We start from the raw sequence: 18,559 nt of genomic DNA on the forward strand, positions 1-18,559 counted from the left end.
CGATAACATGATTCCAACTGGTATCAACAACCAATACGGTATGCGAAAACATTTATGAAATTATGCTTCATTTTATTAAAGCAGTGGTTTTAGTTTAGTATTTTTTTAAAAATACAAATTTCACGGCCGTGAGCATCTTCATTCCACGTATTGTTAATGAAAACAATTTTATAATGACCTAAAACATGCAAGAGCACTAAAACAGACAAGTTGAAATAAATGTATCATAACTGTTTTTCTTTATAGGTTTTTCTGAACTGATGGGTGTATGTCTATGATCTACCAATCAAAAGTTTGTCTAAATGATATCCCAATGTCAGCAAAATCTACCACACAAGTCAGAAGTGTACTTCAAAGATCCTTAACCTACAATCATCTTATCTCAAGTTATATCAGATTTGCTCACAAATAGAAACTAATTGTCTTTCAATATGTAGATTACTTGATAGGCCAGACAAAATAGTGATCATGTCACAGGCAGCCATTATCTGCAACCTGATCTGGACTGGGTCACAGTTTTGCCCTATGGAGAATAAGCAGCAAAGTTGCAAACAATTAAACCAGTCAATGATGTATGGACCAATCCACAGCACTGACCTGGTTTTACCTTACCAAGAAAAAGTATGGGTCTTTTAAGTCTGTATCAAAGAGAGTAAATGAACCATTGGTGTTAGTAGATCATTTACCTATGTTTATACCCTTGGAGGGATAAAAAGCAGCAGGCTAGAACCCATCCATCTTCTGAACAGATAACCATCTAACACCAAAGTAGCCTCATAATACCAGTAACAGAAGAAAATTTGAGTTCCATTCATTGACATCAATAACAATGTGCTATGGTATTTAAGACTAGGTATACTGGAATAAAGTAAATACTTGTTGGGTATATTATCATATACTTGCTGGGTATATTTTTGCACATGTCAATTGATACATCAGCTAACAATATCTTGTTGTTGTGTGAAGAGTATGATTCCACTATGGTATAATGTTAAACTAGATGCAAAACCAGTACCCTAACATTGGTCAAATTGTATTCTTCTTTTCCAGTAGGATAAATATCATCATAGCAAAATATATCTTGAACAAGTCTCTCTCTCTCTCTCTTTATATATATATATATATATATATATATATATATATATATATATATATTTATTTATTGCAAGGAACAGAACTACAAAAGATGGTGACTATCTGGAAAATCCCAAATATCTTCAAGGTCAATGGAAGTTGAAAAAATTCAGCCTTATCTAACAAAACTTACTTTGTTAAGTTTGGTTATATGGCACAGCAAAATAGCAAGATAATTGCTGACAAATTACCTGCCCAAGGATACAACACCACAGCGGATGGGGGATGATCCAATTGTAAGATTCAAACCCACACCCTTTTGGTCACGAGTCCGGTTGGCTAACCACTAAGCCACCATGACTCTTGTTATTGTATAATGCTGGTATGATCCTATGATCCTGTGCTTTGTGGTGTCTTGTGGAATCTGTACATTTACAACATTCTTAAACTTCATTTTAGCAAGTACTTGTCATCATACATTGATTTCAACCATTAATTTTTTGTGTAGTTTCACTCAAACATTTATAAAATTTCAGTAAATGGGTTTTCTTGTCATCAAGCCACAAAAAAATTATCACTTACCTCATCTACTCACTTTATGCCATGGCAAATCTGATCTGTGCAGTCTGCAGTTGGATTTGTCTTATAATCAACTATACACGGTAATCAATGCAATGTGACAAAGAATATAAAAAATAATATTCTTAGCGAGAGAAATGTTATAGAAGGCAAAATTGTCAACTGCACTGTACCAATGAAACAGGTATAAAAATGCCATTCTAGATCACTTGTTCCTCCCATGTGTGTGTGGGAGGGCACTGCATTGTTTTGCAGCCTTTCTAAATCCAGGTTGAAGTAATGTTATTATAACAAATCCACACACTGAAATAAAACTGTTCTGTCTTTCACATAATTATTAACCATATGTCAACATGTTATGACTCTATAAATGATAAAATCTGGCATTTTTATCTTGTTAATTAGTATGACTATTATTCCAGTCCATCTTTTTTCTTTATCTTGTTCATTTTTTAGCTTAACTTCTTCGAGACATGTTCCAAATTCTAGCAGCAGATATCAATTCCATATTTTTTCTGCGTCATAAATTCCAACTGTGCACTATACTATGATAAACAGTTTCTTTCCCTGCAAATTGTACCCATTTTGCAATTGAATGTACTTTCAATGGCACCTACTGTACATTCTACTGCATACAAATTGCAATAAAATCTATTAATTATTTCCTGATATCTTGCTGAGAGTATTAATAAGCTCCAAATACTTTCATTGATCAAGATAGTCTTTTGACGAAACTATTTCATTAGTCTTTAAAATCTGTTCTTCCCCCTCAATCCATGTCATGCATGTCTTTAAAATCTGTCCTTCCCCTTCAATCCATGTCATGCATGTATATTTACAGTGTACTTTAAAATCTGTCCTTCCCCCTCAATCCATGTCATGCATGTCATTAAAATCTGTCCTTCCCCCTCAATCCATGTCATGCATATCTTTAAAATCCGTCCTTCCCCTTCAATCCATGTCATGCATGTATATTTACAGTGTACTTTAAAATCTGTCCTTCCCCCTCAATCCATGTCATGCATGTCTTTAAAATCTGTCCTTCCCCCTCAATCCATGTCATGCATGTCTTTAAAATCTGTCCGTTCCCCTCAATCCATGTCATGCATGTCTTTAAAATCTGTCCTTCCCCCTCAATCCATGTCATGCATGTCTTTAAAATCTGTCCTTCCCCCTCATCCATGTCGTGCATGTCTTTAAAATCTGTCCTTTCCCCTCAATCCATGTCATGCATCTCTTTAAAATCTGTCCCTCCCTCTCAATCCATGTCATGCATGTCTTTAAAATCTGTCCTTCCCCCTCAATCCATGTCATGTATGTATATTTACAGTGTACTTTAAAATCTGTCCTTCCCCCTCAATCCATGTCATGCATGTCCTTAAAATCTGTCCTCCCCCCTCAATCCATGTCATGCATGTATATTTACAGTGTACTTTAAAATCTGTCCTTTCCTCTCAATCCATGTCATGCATGTCATTAAAATCTGTCCTTCCCCCTCAATCTATGTCATGCATGTCTTTACAATCTGTCCTTCCCCCTCAATTCATGTCATGCATGTATATTTACAGTGTACTTTAAAATCTGTCCTTCCCCCTCAATCCATGTCATGCATGTATATTTACAATGTACTATATGTACTTATAAGTAGATTCACACTGCAAACAGCAATGATCCTGAGCTACATAATGCACCTGAAGATCAGGGTCTATGTTGTTCATTCTACTGATTACTCCTCAGAAAATACACAGATCCAGATCTACTGGTGCATTATGCAATGGCAGATCTGGGTCTGTGCAGTTTGCTGTTGGACTTGACTTACAAGTGAGTATATATGGTAGGAACTTCTGTTTTGCAAAAGCTACACTTCACATCACAAATTGTTTTCTGTTGTTTTCTCAGTCACAGATCTAAGACTTGATTTTAGTCAATGTTGGCAATATCAACAACAAACATTACACTGGCTGCCAATCAAAGGTGCCTGCACTAGAAGTTATTGTGGTCCAAGCTATTTGCTTTCTTCTAAGCTGACCTAAAAATATAGGTAATCATGGTATATCCATTACAATACTAAAACAAGATTTATTCAAAGTTGTATTAACTGCTTTTCTTTGCCAAGTGATCTAGAAGATCAACATGTTATGGTCTTTTTATTTTCTTTCTTTCTTTTGTGAAGTCAATATTGGATGTAATTTTCACAATAAAAGTCTACAATAACTTGTACAAGACCAAAATTGCCTAATGTGAAAAAAGCCAAAATTTGTGGACAAACCATTGGACCAAAATAATTCTCATTTTAATCGCTAGTGTTTTTTTACTTGAAAAACCTTTAGTTTTATCATCATGGTTAAATTTTCCAAAGCAGAAGAAACAAGGATTTCTTTACTTTGATGCAATTTTTCATCCCTACATTTTTTATTCTATTCAGTCATCTTCACTTATGCAAAGAAACCATTTAACATATTTCAGACACGACTACATGAAGTCCCTATCAACATCTGTTCTTTTAGAGACAAGTGTACAAAAATTACATTTCCCTTAGAAGATGGGATTTATGGGTTTGTGAATGTGTAACCCCTGCTTTTTATGTAGGGTAGATTGATGGAATAGAAGCTTTTAGCAGTTTGACAATGCCATTAAGGAAATACACATCACACTTTTTACACTAATTGTTTCTGCATTCATTGGGTGAACTTGCTCACACTCCTTGTGACCTAAATTTTCTAGCATACTAAATTTTAAAGCAAAACATACACTGTCCTAAAATGCATGGAACGGGTTTGGCTTGCAGTTTGTTTGGTGTTTAATGACACATCAACACATGAAGGGCTATGTAGTGCTGAGGCAAGAGGAGCTATGTGCTTTGCCAAGTGGCAAGCCACAGCAGCCAACATAGCCTGATCTGGACAGGATTCAAACCTGCAACCTTAGGCTTATAAATCTAGCATAATAACCACTAAGCCATCCTGGCTCCATAAGAAACAAAAAGGTCTGCTCAAGATTCTAATTCAAGGAATGCAATGTGAAAATTAGACCATGCCTCTACAGCACAAGGTAATGTACTTCATGACATAACTCCAATGCACTGTACTTCATGGCATAACTGGAACTTATAAAAGATCCAAGGCACTGTACTTCATGACATAACTGGAGCTTATAAAAGATCCAAGACACTGTACTTCATGACATAACTCAGCTTATAAAAGATCCAAGGCACTGTACTTCATGGCATAACTGGACCATATAAGATCTAAGGCACTGTACTTCATGACATAACTGGTGCTTATAAAAGATCCAATGCACTGTACTTCATGGCATAACTGGAGCTTATAAAAGATCCAAGGCACTGTACTTCATGACATAACTCGAGCTTATAAAAGATCCAAGGCACTGTACTTCATAACATAACTGGAGTTTACAAAAGATCCAATGCACTGTACTTCATGACGTACCTGGAGTTTACAAAAGATCCAATGCACTGTACTTCATGACATACCTGGAGTTTATAAATGATCCAATGCTCTGTACTTCATGACATAACTCCAATGCACTGTACTTCATGGCATAACTGGAACTTATAAAAGATCCAAGGCACTGTACTTATGACATAACTGGAGTTTATAAAAGATCCAAGGCAATGTACTTCATGGCATAAGTGGAACTTATAAAAGATCCAAGGCACTGTACTTCATAACATAACTGGAGTTTATAAATGATCCAATGCACTGTACTTCATGACATACCTGGAGCTTACAAAAGATCCAATGCACTGTACTTCATGACATACCTGGAGTTTACAAAAGATCTAATGTAGGTTTTTATTATCTCAAAGAATTCACAATGGTCAACTTCATCATAACAAGGTTTTACTGAACCATCTTCTTCATGTATAGTACGGAGTGAAATAAATGTACACTAATGCCAATTTTCAAATACTGAAATTGTAAGCTTTGGTTCTAGTGACTGTTTTAAAGCAATTTTGTAATCTCAAGACCTTGTCATGCAAGTTCTACCAAAGCAAGCTCACATCTCAGACAATTTTGATGAAAATATGGTTAATTAATAAATATATTTCTTATACCTTCAGGCAAAAACAAGAGAACTATCATATCTGCTGATAATAAAATGAATGCCCAACAACAAATAGCATCAACACCAATCTGTCATTGCATAATGTACTAGAGTTTATTTGACAAAGTGAATGGTACTTAATGCTGCATCAATAAGTCCATATTGCTAATGTAATGAAACTATATATATATATATATATATATATATATATATATATATATATATATATATATATATATATATATATATATATAATTTTTAAAGAGTTCCTTTAATATTGACTTCATTGATTTCAAAACATTGTGTCCTCTGTTAACATGGGTTTTATGTATTCAGCTCACCCTGAATTGATCACGGTACACTTACTATTACAGTAAAAACTGCTATGAGCGACCACCAGCCATTTCTAACCACAATTGTAATGCACGGATTGATTTTATTATATACACACTTGTTATGAGCTATCACCTGCTGAATGCGACCAGCGACCATACTGTCTTGGCAAAATTTGCATTTCAACACTGCCATGAATGACCACATCACAAAAATGAGGATAAACTCCACCGACCTTTATTTAATCCCTGTAAAAATGACTGCTCATACAGTTCTAAATACAACAAAAATATAAAAACAATAGGCAGGCTACGATGTATGAATTTTTTTAGCTATGCTTATAGTGTTTTATAGTTTCTGTCATTAACCAGACCAATGTATAGGTAGATTATTTCCTAGTCTGGTCTTGTTCCCTGCATCGTATGCTCCCTGCATTGTTCTCTGCTTTCCCTGCTTTGTATGCTCCCTGCCTTGTTCTCCACTATTCGTATTGTGGTGAGCAACACAGAGAGCATACAAAGCAGAGAACCAGATTAATTATTCCTGCACTTAGCCTGCTTCCCCACCTTATCGCAGGACCAGGCATCCCTATGAATGACTGTATCGCGAGAACAGACAGACACCACTGACCTATATGTAATCAATCGTTACAATGACCGCTTGATTAGTAATGATTGTTCTGATAAAAAATAAACATAAAAGGAATATTAAAGAAAAAAGGGATTGTTGCTACCAGTGATAGATGATGCTAATGTACATGTCATGAATTGCCACTGTAGTAGAAAGTTGACGTAGTGGTCGCATATATCGTTTGTCTTTAGACTTAATCCATGTTGCCAGAGGTGAATAAAGCCATTGTCTATTAAACCAGCAAGAAAGAATTGTTTGCGGGATTCAATTAATAGAGTTCAAGACTTGTGATGTTTGTTGTTTCTCTCCCCCCCTACCCGATGTCAAGTGATTACATCCCAATCACAAAGCCGTCGTCTATTCAAGATGGTGCAACCGGGTTACACACTTTGCTTATAGAGTTAATTCCAGTATGTCATATTTGAATAAAGCCATTAACTTTTGTCTCTGAGTAAATGGTTCTTTTTCTGGATGAGATAATTGTTTCTTTTTATTTCACTGATTGTTAGATATGCAATGCACATATATAGATTTTTCATATTTTCCTACAGCCCAGTAAAAACTGTCTTTACCTTTGATATTACAAATGAGCACTAATAATTTTAACACATAGAACCTTAATAACAATGGATGAATCTCCAACTAAAAAGAGATATTTTAAGGCTGGAGAAAATAATTATTTTAACTGAAAGAAGTGAAAAATAACAGACCACTTGCAAAAAAGCAGTTTAAATGTCGGTTGTTGTTGTTGTTCTAGGGCTTAATGCCATTTTTCAGCACAAGATAGGTTATACATGGCGGCCAGTATAACTGGTGGAGGAAGAACTGGAAAACCCAGGGAAGAACCACCGACCCACGAGAAGCTACTGGCAGGCTTTCCCACATATCCATGCTAGCCGAGCCTTGGACTCGAACCCATGCAGACAGAGGTGAGATGGCAGTGATCCGGAATGGTGAGCGCTTTAGACCACTCAGCCACTCGGGGCCCCCTTAAATGTCAGTAAAACAAATTTAGGTTGTCATAAAGGAAAAGGAATAAAGCAGAAACAATTTCATATACTAATAGATCTGATCTTCAAATGTAAAAGTGATTTCATGTTTAATGATAGAAGTAATCTTTATTGCTATATAATTTTGTTTTTAGATGAATGCATACAATATTTTAGCAAGAACTATTAGTAAAGAATAGTATATATGTACAGTGATTGTGGCTATTTTTTGTTAAATTGTTCTGAAACTGGACCTTGGAAACTGGTCTTTTTGTACAAACCTGCTATGAGAGACCACCTGTCTTGAGAGACCGCTTTTTGTTGGCAGAAGGGGCATTCTCTCACAACAGAATTTGCTGTAAAATTATCAACATGGTCTCTAATAGTATACCCTGCAGGGTTGAGCAGGTTTCAGGATATTTGTCGTCTTTCAGTTGAGCCATTTAAGTAATTCATCCATAACATATTGTTTGGATTAATGAAGAATTTTACTTGCTTCTCTTGCTTGCTTGCTTGCTCACTCACTCACTCACAGGCATGTTTGTAAATTATGATGCAGATGAGAGTAGCACACGACCACTGGCCCCTGTAAAGTTATACCAACCTGAAACCATTACTAACTGGATCCACAAAATTACATCAGAAGCACCTTCAATTTCTGTAAATTAAAAGCATACAGTTCAGGTAAAATCAAGAAATGATGTGAATTTACTGAAATCCTTATAAAGGATTCCTATTTTAGCTAGTTTTCAGCCATCTGAATAAATACATTATTTGAAGCTGCAGCAGAGACCATTTATCATGCCATGTGGAAACAAAAGATTTCGTTCTACGTTTCTCACATAAAATTTCAACTAACAGCATACAATCTAAGTGCATAATTCAAATCCAGATCTATCTACCCTGTACGCAGCTGGATAGGCATTACCCACAGGTGAATACTGTAAATCTGGATTACACAGGTAAATATGGTATTAAAAGCTCACCTTGCACTACGGTAATTACTGGCATGGTCAGAAACATGCCTAATTAGTGTCATTTTTATGAACCTACACTCATATATGCGACATAATTAGGCTTGTAGACATGAACTTTATGTGCCAGAAATAAAACAACCAAAGTTCTTGTCACTTGTTCTTCGTTAAATGAGATGCACAGACATAAATATTACATCAGAGCCATCACAGCTCATCCTTTGTAATGTCTGTCTCACAAAATGAATGCATTACAATATGAAGACACATTAATTAGCATCATTTACATGGTAGTAAGATTCATTTTTAATTTTAAAAAGAACTAGTACTAAAACACTCGGCTCCATTAAGATGTCATACTGATGAATATACAAGAGGATCAAGTGTGCCAGATACTGCTCTCATAATAGACAAATTATGGAGCAGCTGACCAAGTGTGCCAGATACAGCTCTCATCATAGACAGCTGATCAAGAAATCTGGAACAATAGCATGTTTTCTGTTTAAATTTCTTCCAATGCTGTTTGCTTACTATGTTATGAATGCAACCAATGTCAGATTTCTGTTTTTCAATTTCATGTATATTTGATGGCAAATCGGCATCGTTTGTCTAATAATGAATGGACTTAAGGCCAGGATGTTGAATTCATCACAGTTATTTTTTGATAAATTTATTTAAATGTGTGGTGGACATATCTGATAACAGACTGGCATCTTCTGAATCAGTGTGAAAAGGGCTTCACACTAGGATGCTTTTGTAAAACTTCGGTAAATTTTGTTTGACAAGTTGTTGTTAAAAGGTTTTTCCATTTTAGCAATGATTGCAGTATCTATTGATGACCAAAATCAGCATAGCCTTAAAAAATGTGAAAACCCTGAACACTTGGGTACTTTCAGTCAAGTATCATACAATTCTGTGTTGTTGTTGCTTAAAAGGAGTCTTTTTTTTTTAAACAGAAAATTTCCAAATTACTTCCCTTAGGCAATGCCCTAGCCACCTGTGAGCCTTTTCCAGGGCTAAAATAACCACTCTATGCAGGCTAGCACTGCCAGGGCTACAATAGGGTAATCATAAAACCACCTTTCTGGTTTCTGCTGGTTTGATTAAATCTAAGCTTTTGATCACTGATACTGAATAATTATCAATATACATTTTGATATATATTTAAAACAATCACCTTACACAGTATGGAGGCACTCTGTAATGGATAAAAAAAGATCTGAATAGGGTAACCTCAATATAGGGTAACCTCATGAGATGAGATGGTTGTTCATGCTTATGGCTCTCAATGTTTAACACTGTTATAATGAGGGAGTACTGTGATGATAAAACACATTTATAAATTAAATATATTGAATAAACCAAATTTAAATTTCATATTATCTCTAATCATGAATAGTGAGGGTAAAATCCACATGTACTTTACAGGCCAGACTGCTCCAGTGGCCAGAGCATCCGCCTCTGATGTGGGAGGTGGCAGCTTCAAACCCCAGCCAAGTTATATCAAAGACTTATAAAAATGGTACTAACAGCTGCCTCACTTGGCACTCAGCATTAAGAAGGAATGTTAGGACTGGTCGGCCTTGTGTTAGGATAATGTGACAGAGTGGGACATCATGCTACATGTCTGCGGCATGATGTCACAGTGCTAGACATCACTGTTAACTACCATACTTGTGACATCCTAGTGATATGACTGATTCTTTTTTAAAGGTATGTTAAAAGTCCAAACACAAAGACACACGCACACTCTCTATGGACAACCAAGTGAGAAAAATATAGTACAAACATTTGGTTGTAAAGAAAATAAGAAAAGACTTCCTTCTTATCTATACAGATATTGGAAGACTAGCCAACAATGCAGTTACGAATGACTAATGTCATGAATAGCAATTTTTGTCCAATGCATACTAATTTGTACCCAAAACTAACAGAGGTGTCTGGTAAAGGGTTCTGCTGTTGCTTGTTTGTACAGCATCTATTTTTGAAATGTCCGCCATATCTAATCACGGCTTGCATCATTTGTATAAAATTGAAATGTAAGTTCTTTCTGTCAAATCTGATCACATTCTGATGTTCAAACTTTTTCTTACTATTATTTTTAAGTATATCACCCATATTTGATGGCATGTTGGCATCAAGTCCTTTATGCCAGGATGCAATAACATTTCTTTTCTGAGGATTATAAGCAGCTGTTTAAAGTTTATATAACTTTAGTAACAGTGGTATATTTAATGACAAATTGGCATAGTTTACATAAAATTAAAATCCCACCATGTGAGGCTGCTTTTGGTTAAATTTGGTAAAACTCTACTAAGCAGTTTTTTATTTTATTTTTTAAAAGAAGTACTTTAAGGCTTCTGTCATGACAACCAAGTTTGTTGGTATCATCTATATAAACTTTAAAGCCCTTCATGTTAAGATGCTCTCTACTAAATTTAGCTGAAACTGGTCTAGTGCCTTTTGATAAAACAGCAAATGCTGATGGACGACGTTTATGAGAAATGATGCAAACAGGACACATGATCTTATGGCCAAATGAGCCAGACTTAAAGTAAATGCAAAAATTACATCTTTTAATGAAATGAATTGAATGTCAGCTTCAAATTTTATTTGCATTCTAGATTTTATATGAAAATGTAACAATTGTCAAGAGATAAATGAAAGTGCTGATTTCAAAGATCCTGTCTGAAAAAGAAATTTTAATTGACTTGTTCATACAGCATGAAAGATCATGTTGGGTCAATGACAAGATTTCACTCATGCTCTCAATAACTGTCAAAGTAGGCGTATGCATATTCATTTGAAATGAGGAAATCTCCTCAAAGTAACACAGCAGATTGTTTCCCATGGCTTGTGACAACACATTAAAATATATCAATTTGAATTCTTTCTTCACAAAGTATTGCTGAAAAGATAACTGCTCATTTATGTGGTAAATATATATTAATATCTATATAATGTATATTTTGTACATTACAGGGATGCTTTGTACATTTCAGACTGTCTATTTACCCTTAAGACTCAGTTCCTCCAAGCAATGTGAAAAAGCCTTTACAGATGTCTTTGATTTTGAACAAGATTTATATACAATGGATTCCCTGTTATAGGATCACTCTGTCTGCTGTAACTAGAGGGGTGAACAATTTGCCCACATAAATAAACATCAAAAAACTTTACCCCATGATGGAAATGAATATGCAGTCCAAAAAGCTGAGTGTGTGAAACCAGAAAATCCTGCAAGCCCACAGGACCAGTAACCTGAAAATGCACCCATAACCAACTGGTCCTACATTTCATGATACAGGAAGACAAAATGTAGTCAGTGACTCAATGGTAAATGCAGGCTGACATTAATATCAGCCCTTAGTGAGAGTTTTATATAATGAAACATTAAAAAAATTGAAAAACAAAATAAGATGTTTATTTCATATGTAAAATTTATTCAGTTTTGTTAAATTCTACATAATATGACCAGTTTACTGACCAGGACAATGATGCTTACAGTCCTTCTGATCCAGATGACCAGGACAAGGATGCTTACAGTCCTGCTGATACAGATGACCAGGACAATGATGCTTACAGTCCTGCTGATCAAGATGACCAGGACAAGGATGCTTACAGTCCAGCTGACCAGGGCAATGATGCTTACAGTCCTGCTGATCCAGATGACCAGGACAATGATGCTTACAGTCCAGCTGACCAGGACAATGATGCTTAAAGTCCTGCTGATCCAGCTGACCAGGACAATGATGCTTAAAGTCCTGCTGATCCAGATGACCAGGACAATGATGCTTACAGTCCTGCTGATCCAGATGACCAGGACAATGATGCTAACAGTCCTGCTGATCCAGATGACCAGGACAATGATGCTTACAGTCCTGCTGATCCAGATGACCAGGACAATGATGCTTACTGTCCTGCTGATCCAGATGACCAGGACAATGATGCTTACAGTCCTGCTGATCCAGATGACCAGGACAATGATGCTTACAGTCCTGCTGATCCAGATGACCAGGACAATGATGCTTACAGTCCAGCTGATCCAGATGACCTGGACAATGATGCTTACAGTCCAGATGATCCAGATCCATAAATGACTCATTTTGAGGCTGGGCATCAGAATCTGTTGCTGCCATTGATGACCAGTCTGAATCATAAAATAAGAATCAGGATCCTCATCCGCTGACCTCTCATCAATGGCAGTATTAGAACTAGACCCAGCCTCCAAAGACAAGTCTGTGGTCTGCAAAGTAAAGCTGCCCACGAAATTAGGTTGGCAGGATGCAAGTCCCAACAGTGGATTGCTTCAACTGAATCAAATGTATCCACATCTGCAGAACTCAGCTGAGCAGTTAACAGCACTGTCACAGCCTTAACATGCATCCTGATTCTATATTCAAAGCCAATTCTGCAACCCAATTATTTTTAAAACATTGTTTTCATCTGATTGTCTTATTTCTTTTTAAAAGTTCTTTTTTTCCTTTACTGTGTATGGTCTTTTAGCCTTTAGCAGCTTCATGGCATTCTAATACCTCTACATGTTGACAGGAATCAGCTAGATGGAGAAGAGTTTATAACAAGTGTTTTGCAGATTAACTCCTTGAGCCCGATTCTGCCTAATGTTTGTAATGTTTATTCATGGCTGTAAATTGTAGGGATTATCTTTAGCTGAAATTGTGCATTTGCATAGGGTCTGTTTTAAGATGTTAAAGAGCATAAAATTGCATGGGATGTATAAATAGATGCTTACATAAGTGTTGACAATCACTAATAAAAGATGTTTACTAGAGTCAGCCTTTGTCCTATTGGACAGATCAGTTAGGTGGTACCTTAGAAGAATTATGTTAATTCCTATTGGACGTATGAATAGGTATTTTGAAATATTAATTTGAGTCGTACAATCATGTGGGGTATAATGCAATATATGTAGTCGTAACAGACTATGGAAGGTGTATATAAGGAGAGAGCTGAACAGTCTGATTTATTTCTCTTTTGGAGTCATTCTTATTTCTTGTGTTCCTGTTGTAACGTCAAGTCTGCAGATATGTTTTTATGTTGAGAAGAAGAAAAAAATTTAACTGTTCAGTGAAAAAAGAAAGTGCTCATGTTTGAGACTGTAATATTATTTTGGAACTATTGTGAATGATTCAAAGGAGTTTTGGACAATGCTATTTTGATGTCACAGTTCTTCCCAGACAGTACATTTCCAGTTCTAAAATTTATATGGAAATTTTCATTCTTATGTATTTCAATGGAACTACATGTACTACAGAAATATTTTTGATTCACTTCATAATTCTGCAAGTTCTTCTCACACTTTCTTTACAACTTTGATAATATAAGTATTTGTTAAGTTTTACAAAACTTGATGGTTTTGCTTCTTTGTTACTTTTTTTTGACCGTATCATCATATCTGATGCGGAGTATTTATGAGTTATTCATCTTCTCATCTCATCCAGATTCACGAGCGATCATAAGAAACAATTAAATATTATTTATGTTCATGTGGTTCTATTATTTCTTTTAACAGCATAAAATATTCAATTTGTAGATTCAATTCACTTGATATGCCTAGTAATCAAACTGGCTAGATGCAATGGCTATTCATTTTCTGTCCAGCCTGCCATGAAATTAGCTGGCATCAGACCAGTGAGATGGTGGCAATTTCACATACTGCCAAAAAAGTGTGTGCAAAATTCTTTTCAAAATGACAAGTACAAAAGGACTGGTCTTTGTGCATATCTTTTGATGTTGATCATAATGTAGCAAGCTTCACAGTAATCCATAAACAAGAGTCCCTTGAAGGTAATGATGTTCTACTAGACAAAAATAATTTCCAGGAATCCAAGACAAGTAAAAATTTACTGGGTTTTTTAAAACCCTTTTCAACTGCAAAGTACTGGAATCACCTTTGATATTTCTAACTCACTCGAACATACCAATTTCTTTAACACAAATATTTTCTTACACCTCTCAGGTGATACATATGTGCATGAAATAACTCAATCCACTTGTGCTAAAATAAAGCCACACCCTTTGACCATAATTTTTTCCGATTATCAACTTGTTTGTTGGAATGCAAACAGTGGTAAAGTTGGTTAAAAATTCATTTGTATATGTGCAAGTCACTGGGTCGTAAGTTCAATGAAACACAAGATGCAAGCAATAACATTTGACTCCAAGAGCCATCAAGTCTGGTCTTCAAAACTAATTCATATTGCATGTATATGCTTGCTTCATTTTAAATAGTCCTGTTTAAATATGTAAAACTTGTTACAGATAACAATTTTCTGTTTTCAGTTACTGACTTTTACCACTGACCTTTTGACCCACAATATCAATAGGCATCTTCCTTACCAAGCATAAGCCATACACAAATGGACATGTCAACAACATCACAACATAATATGCTCCATTGAAAGGCAGGATAATAAAAACTACATGCACAGTGATTTGTCCATATGATCAGGGGCCATCCATTTAGTATGTATGCATGAAGGGGGAAGGGGGGTTAACCCAAATGCACATGCTAGCCTATGGGGGGGGGGGGGCTAATGATAATGTATGTATGCATAGGAAACGGGTGTATGTGTTTGAAACCTCAATAATAATTTGTCTAATACGTAACCTGTTTGACTGGGTTCAGTTGGCATTTGAATTTTAGCGGACACTAGACAAAATTCTTAAAAGTTACACAGCTTATTTCTTTGATGCAGCCAGATATTCAATGTCAGTGAACTATCTATTCTATTAAACACATTAATATTATTAATCCTTGATCATTTCTGTGTGGATTACAGACCCAAGTCCAATAATTTAAAGTCCTGAATAAACTTGGTATAAGTCCAGAAGAACTAAAAGAACTGAAGGCAATGATGTGTCTGTTATATCTTACAGAATGTTGATGTGTCAACAGTATTTTGTTGAATCACACTAATATAATTCCAGGTTTGAATTCAGTATATATTCCTGTGAATGTCTCTATCCAAGAATTTTGTCAGAGCACTTTTGTTTTTCCAGAGAAAACAATCACCTGAATTCAATAATTTGAAGAAGAAGATTCATCCCAACTGGACACAACATAATACAACTTGAAAGTGCTAGATGTTACAGCACGAATGACCAAGTCCTCACAGTTACAAGATTATGAAGTACTCTACTTGACCTCAGGTCACACTTAGCATTTTCTAAAAATAATACATTACCTAATGGAAAATATCCTTCTAGAATGATCTGATGTTTACAAATTCAAAATATTAACCTGGATTACGCTCATATTTACTTTCTTCTATTAATAATGATCCTGATATTAAGTCCATACACAGAAAGAATAATTTAGCTATGTATTAGTTTTGTACACAAAATGAAATTTTAAAAAAGTAAATTAGGTCAAGCAGAAATTAACTCAATTATGGACAAGGTCAAGTCCAGCATACAATGTTACATTAAAATAGCATGTAATGAATATATATTTTAAAAATTTAAACAAACAAACAAACAATTAAATTAAATTAAATTAAATATACATAACAATATCAACATCCTCTCTCTGTGCTGTAATTCAACTTTCCACAAATATTTTACTTTTTGTGATGGAGGCTGATCAATCACGGTTTTCAAAAGAAGGGTACAAGGTTTCATGTACCAAAAAATAAACGTCTCGGGATGGAGGACTCAATCAAGATGAACCCAACACACGTACATGTAGTAGGTGAATTGTTTTTTTAAATTAAAAATCGCACTTACCTGTGGGATACACCCCTTTCATGAAGGTAGTGTAGTGCCGACACCAACTGACGAAAGAAGAGCCTTGCTTTTTCTTCCAGAAGCCGAGCCTCTTTTTGACTCTTAATATAGGCCAAAAGATCATCACCCCCTGCATATTCAAGTACCAGACAGTATAATGTTGAGGCCTGTAATATAGAAAATTCTGTAAGACTAATATTCATAAAGGGTTTATTTGTAACAGAAGAGTTTCACAATCTTAGATAATTCTAGGTAATGTGGTTTACTACATCATCTCAATCAAAGGCAAGGTTACAGATGTATGCCTCCTGTACATGTACAACAGACAATAGCACATGGCAACTAAACAACATGCTTGCTCAGCCATCATGGGACAGAAATTGTTCACAACTGAGACAATCTTTAAAATTTAGTCTAAACTAAAATTAATTTTAAAGAAATAGTATAAGCACACTGTAATAGATACAGATATAGGTTCCATACCTGAGGTCACTGGAGGAAGTGTGACATGTATCATACAATTAAAAAATCAAACAAATACAAAAGCCAATTGGTTTTTACAAAATTAAATTAACCATAGTCCTTCTAGTTTGACAATGCTGATCAATAAATAATGTAAACAATTTCCTCAGCTGTTTGACTTGTTAGTACAATAAAACCTGTGTTGAGTGACCTCTGCTATGAGCAACCATCCATCATTTATGACTACAACTGTCATGCATGGATCAATTTTTTAATAAATTTTATTGCATAAATGAACTATTATCAGCTCAAGCTGCAGAACACGACCGGCAACCACAACTGTCTTTGGAAAAAATTCGTTTCAACACTGCTATGAACAACCGTTTCGCAAAAACAAATAAACACTGCTGACATTTATTTGATATGTTGTAACCATGACCGCAGACAAAACTCACAAAATTTAAAACAACACTGCTATGCATGACCACAGCACAAAAACAGACAAATACTAAGACCTTTATTTAATCCTTTAATCCTTAAGCCATGACCTTTTATTAGAGAGTTTCAGCTATTAAAAAAAAATACAACAAATTTAAATCGAGTCTGGTTACCGGTTCCTAAAATATATAGGTGATGTGGCTGGCCATCATATGCTACCACCTGTAAACCTGAAAGAATTACCAGTCAGTGCCAAGGTTCTTTAAATCGCCATGACAATTAACCACTGCTTCTTTAAAAGGAGACATCACAAACATACAGTCAATTCAAAGATTGTATTGTTTATTTATCTTTTGTGAAATATGCAAAATTACAATAATGCCTTAATAAGAACTCTTTGCGAAGAGCTTGCCTGTAGCAGTACAGTGTCGTTTATCTATGGAGTCAATTGTACTTTCTGGGGTAAGTGAGGTTTTTAGCCCTTTTTTTAATAAGTGATTCTTGTTTTCCATAATTGATTGTCATTGTAAAAGGTTTGTGTTGTTTGCCAATTTTTGGGAATGTTACCATTTTTAAAACCCACACCAAGTCATCATATGTTTACTGCAGTGCATGGTTCACAGACCTTTTGTTTATGAAGTTAATCTCATCAAAAAATGAAGCAGTTTGGTTTTGTCTTTAAATAAATTTATTTTGTTTCTGAATGGGTTAATTCTGTCTTTTGATTTCATTCCTTGGTACATATATATTAAATATTTACTTAAGCCCAATCAAAGTCGCTAATTCATTCACAGAATGAGTAAGTGTTATCATAGCTAAGTGTTCTTACGCTACATTTGAAGTGAGTTTGAAATTTATGGACATGTCAAGTTATGGAGAGGATAAATAAATATTATGCTAACTACACATGATCTTTAAATATAACTGTAGATGTTTCTATATGTTTAACAATAGATGTTATTTTTACTGCTTTACAAAATTACTCATACAATGATCACAATATTCTGACATGAAAAAGGAATAAAATATGTACATAGCAATTATGTTTGTTTTCCCTTTAAACATGCTGCATTTTGACCTTTATTATGTGTATTTAATCTGCTTTGTTAGTTTTATTTTAATTTTTTATTTCAATACATGCTATTGTAATGTAACATTGTAGTTGGATATGGCTTTATCCAAAACTGAGTTCATTTCTGCTTGACCGGAACTGATTTTTTAAATTTTATTCTGTGTAAACAAGTAATACATAGCTAAATTATT

The 18,559-nt window shown here is 35.0% G+C and overlaps 1 protein-coding gene across 1 annotated transcript in view; it reads right to left on the minus strand.

Annotated features, from left to right (window-relative positions):
• LOC149806408 (uncharacterized) overlaps positions 1–18,559 on the minus strand; it is a 764,942-nt gene that overhangs the window by 426,037 nt on the left and 320,346 nt on the right. The window contains exon 3 of the mRNA XM_089970933.1: positions 16,397–16,563. Within this exon, the coding sequence (XP_089827059.1) occupies positions 16,397–16,563 (167 nt within the window). The remainder of the gene's footprint in view (positions 1–16,396; positions 16,564–18,559) is intronic.

This window comes from Sinohyriopsis cumingii, chromosome 1 (assembly GCF_028554795.1).
Source record: "Sinohyriopsis cumingii isolate HCF-2022 chromosome 1, ASM2855479v2, whole genome shotgun sequence".
Taxonomy (NCBI): Eukaryota; Metazoa; Mollusca; class Bivalvia; order Unionida; family Unionidae; genus Sinohyriopsis; species Sinohyriopsis cumingii.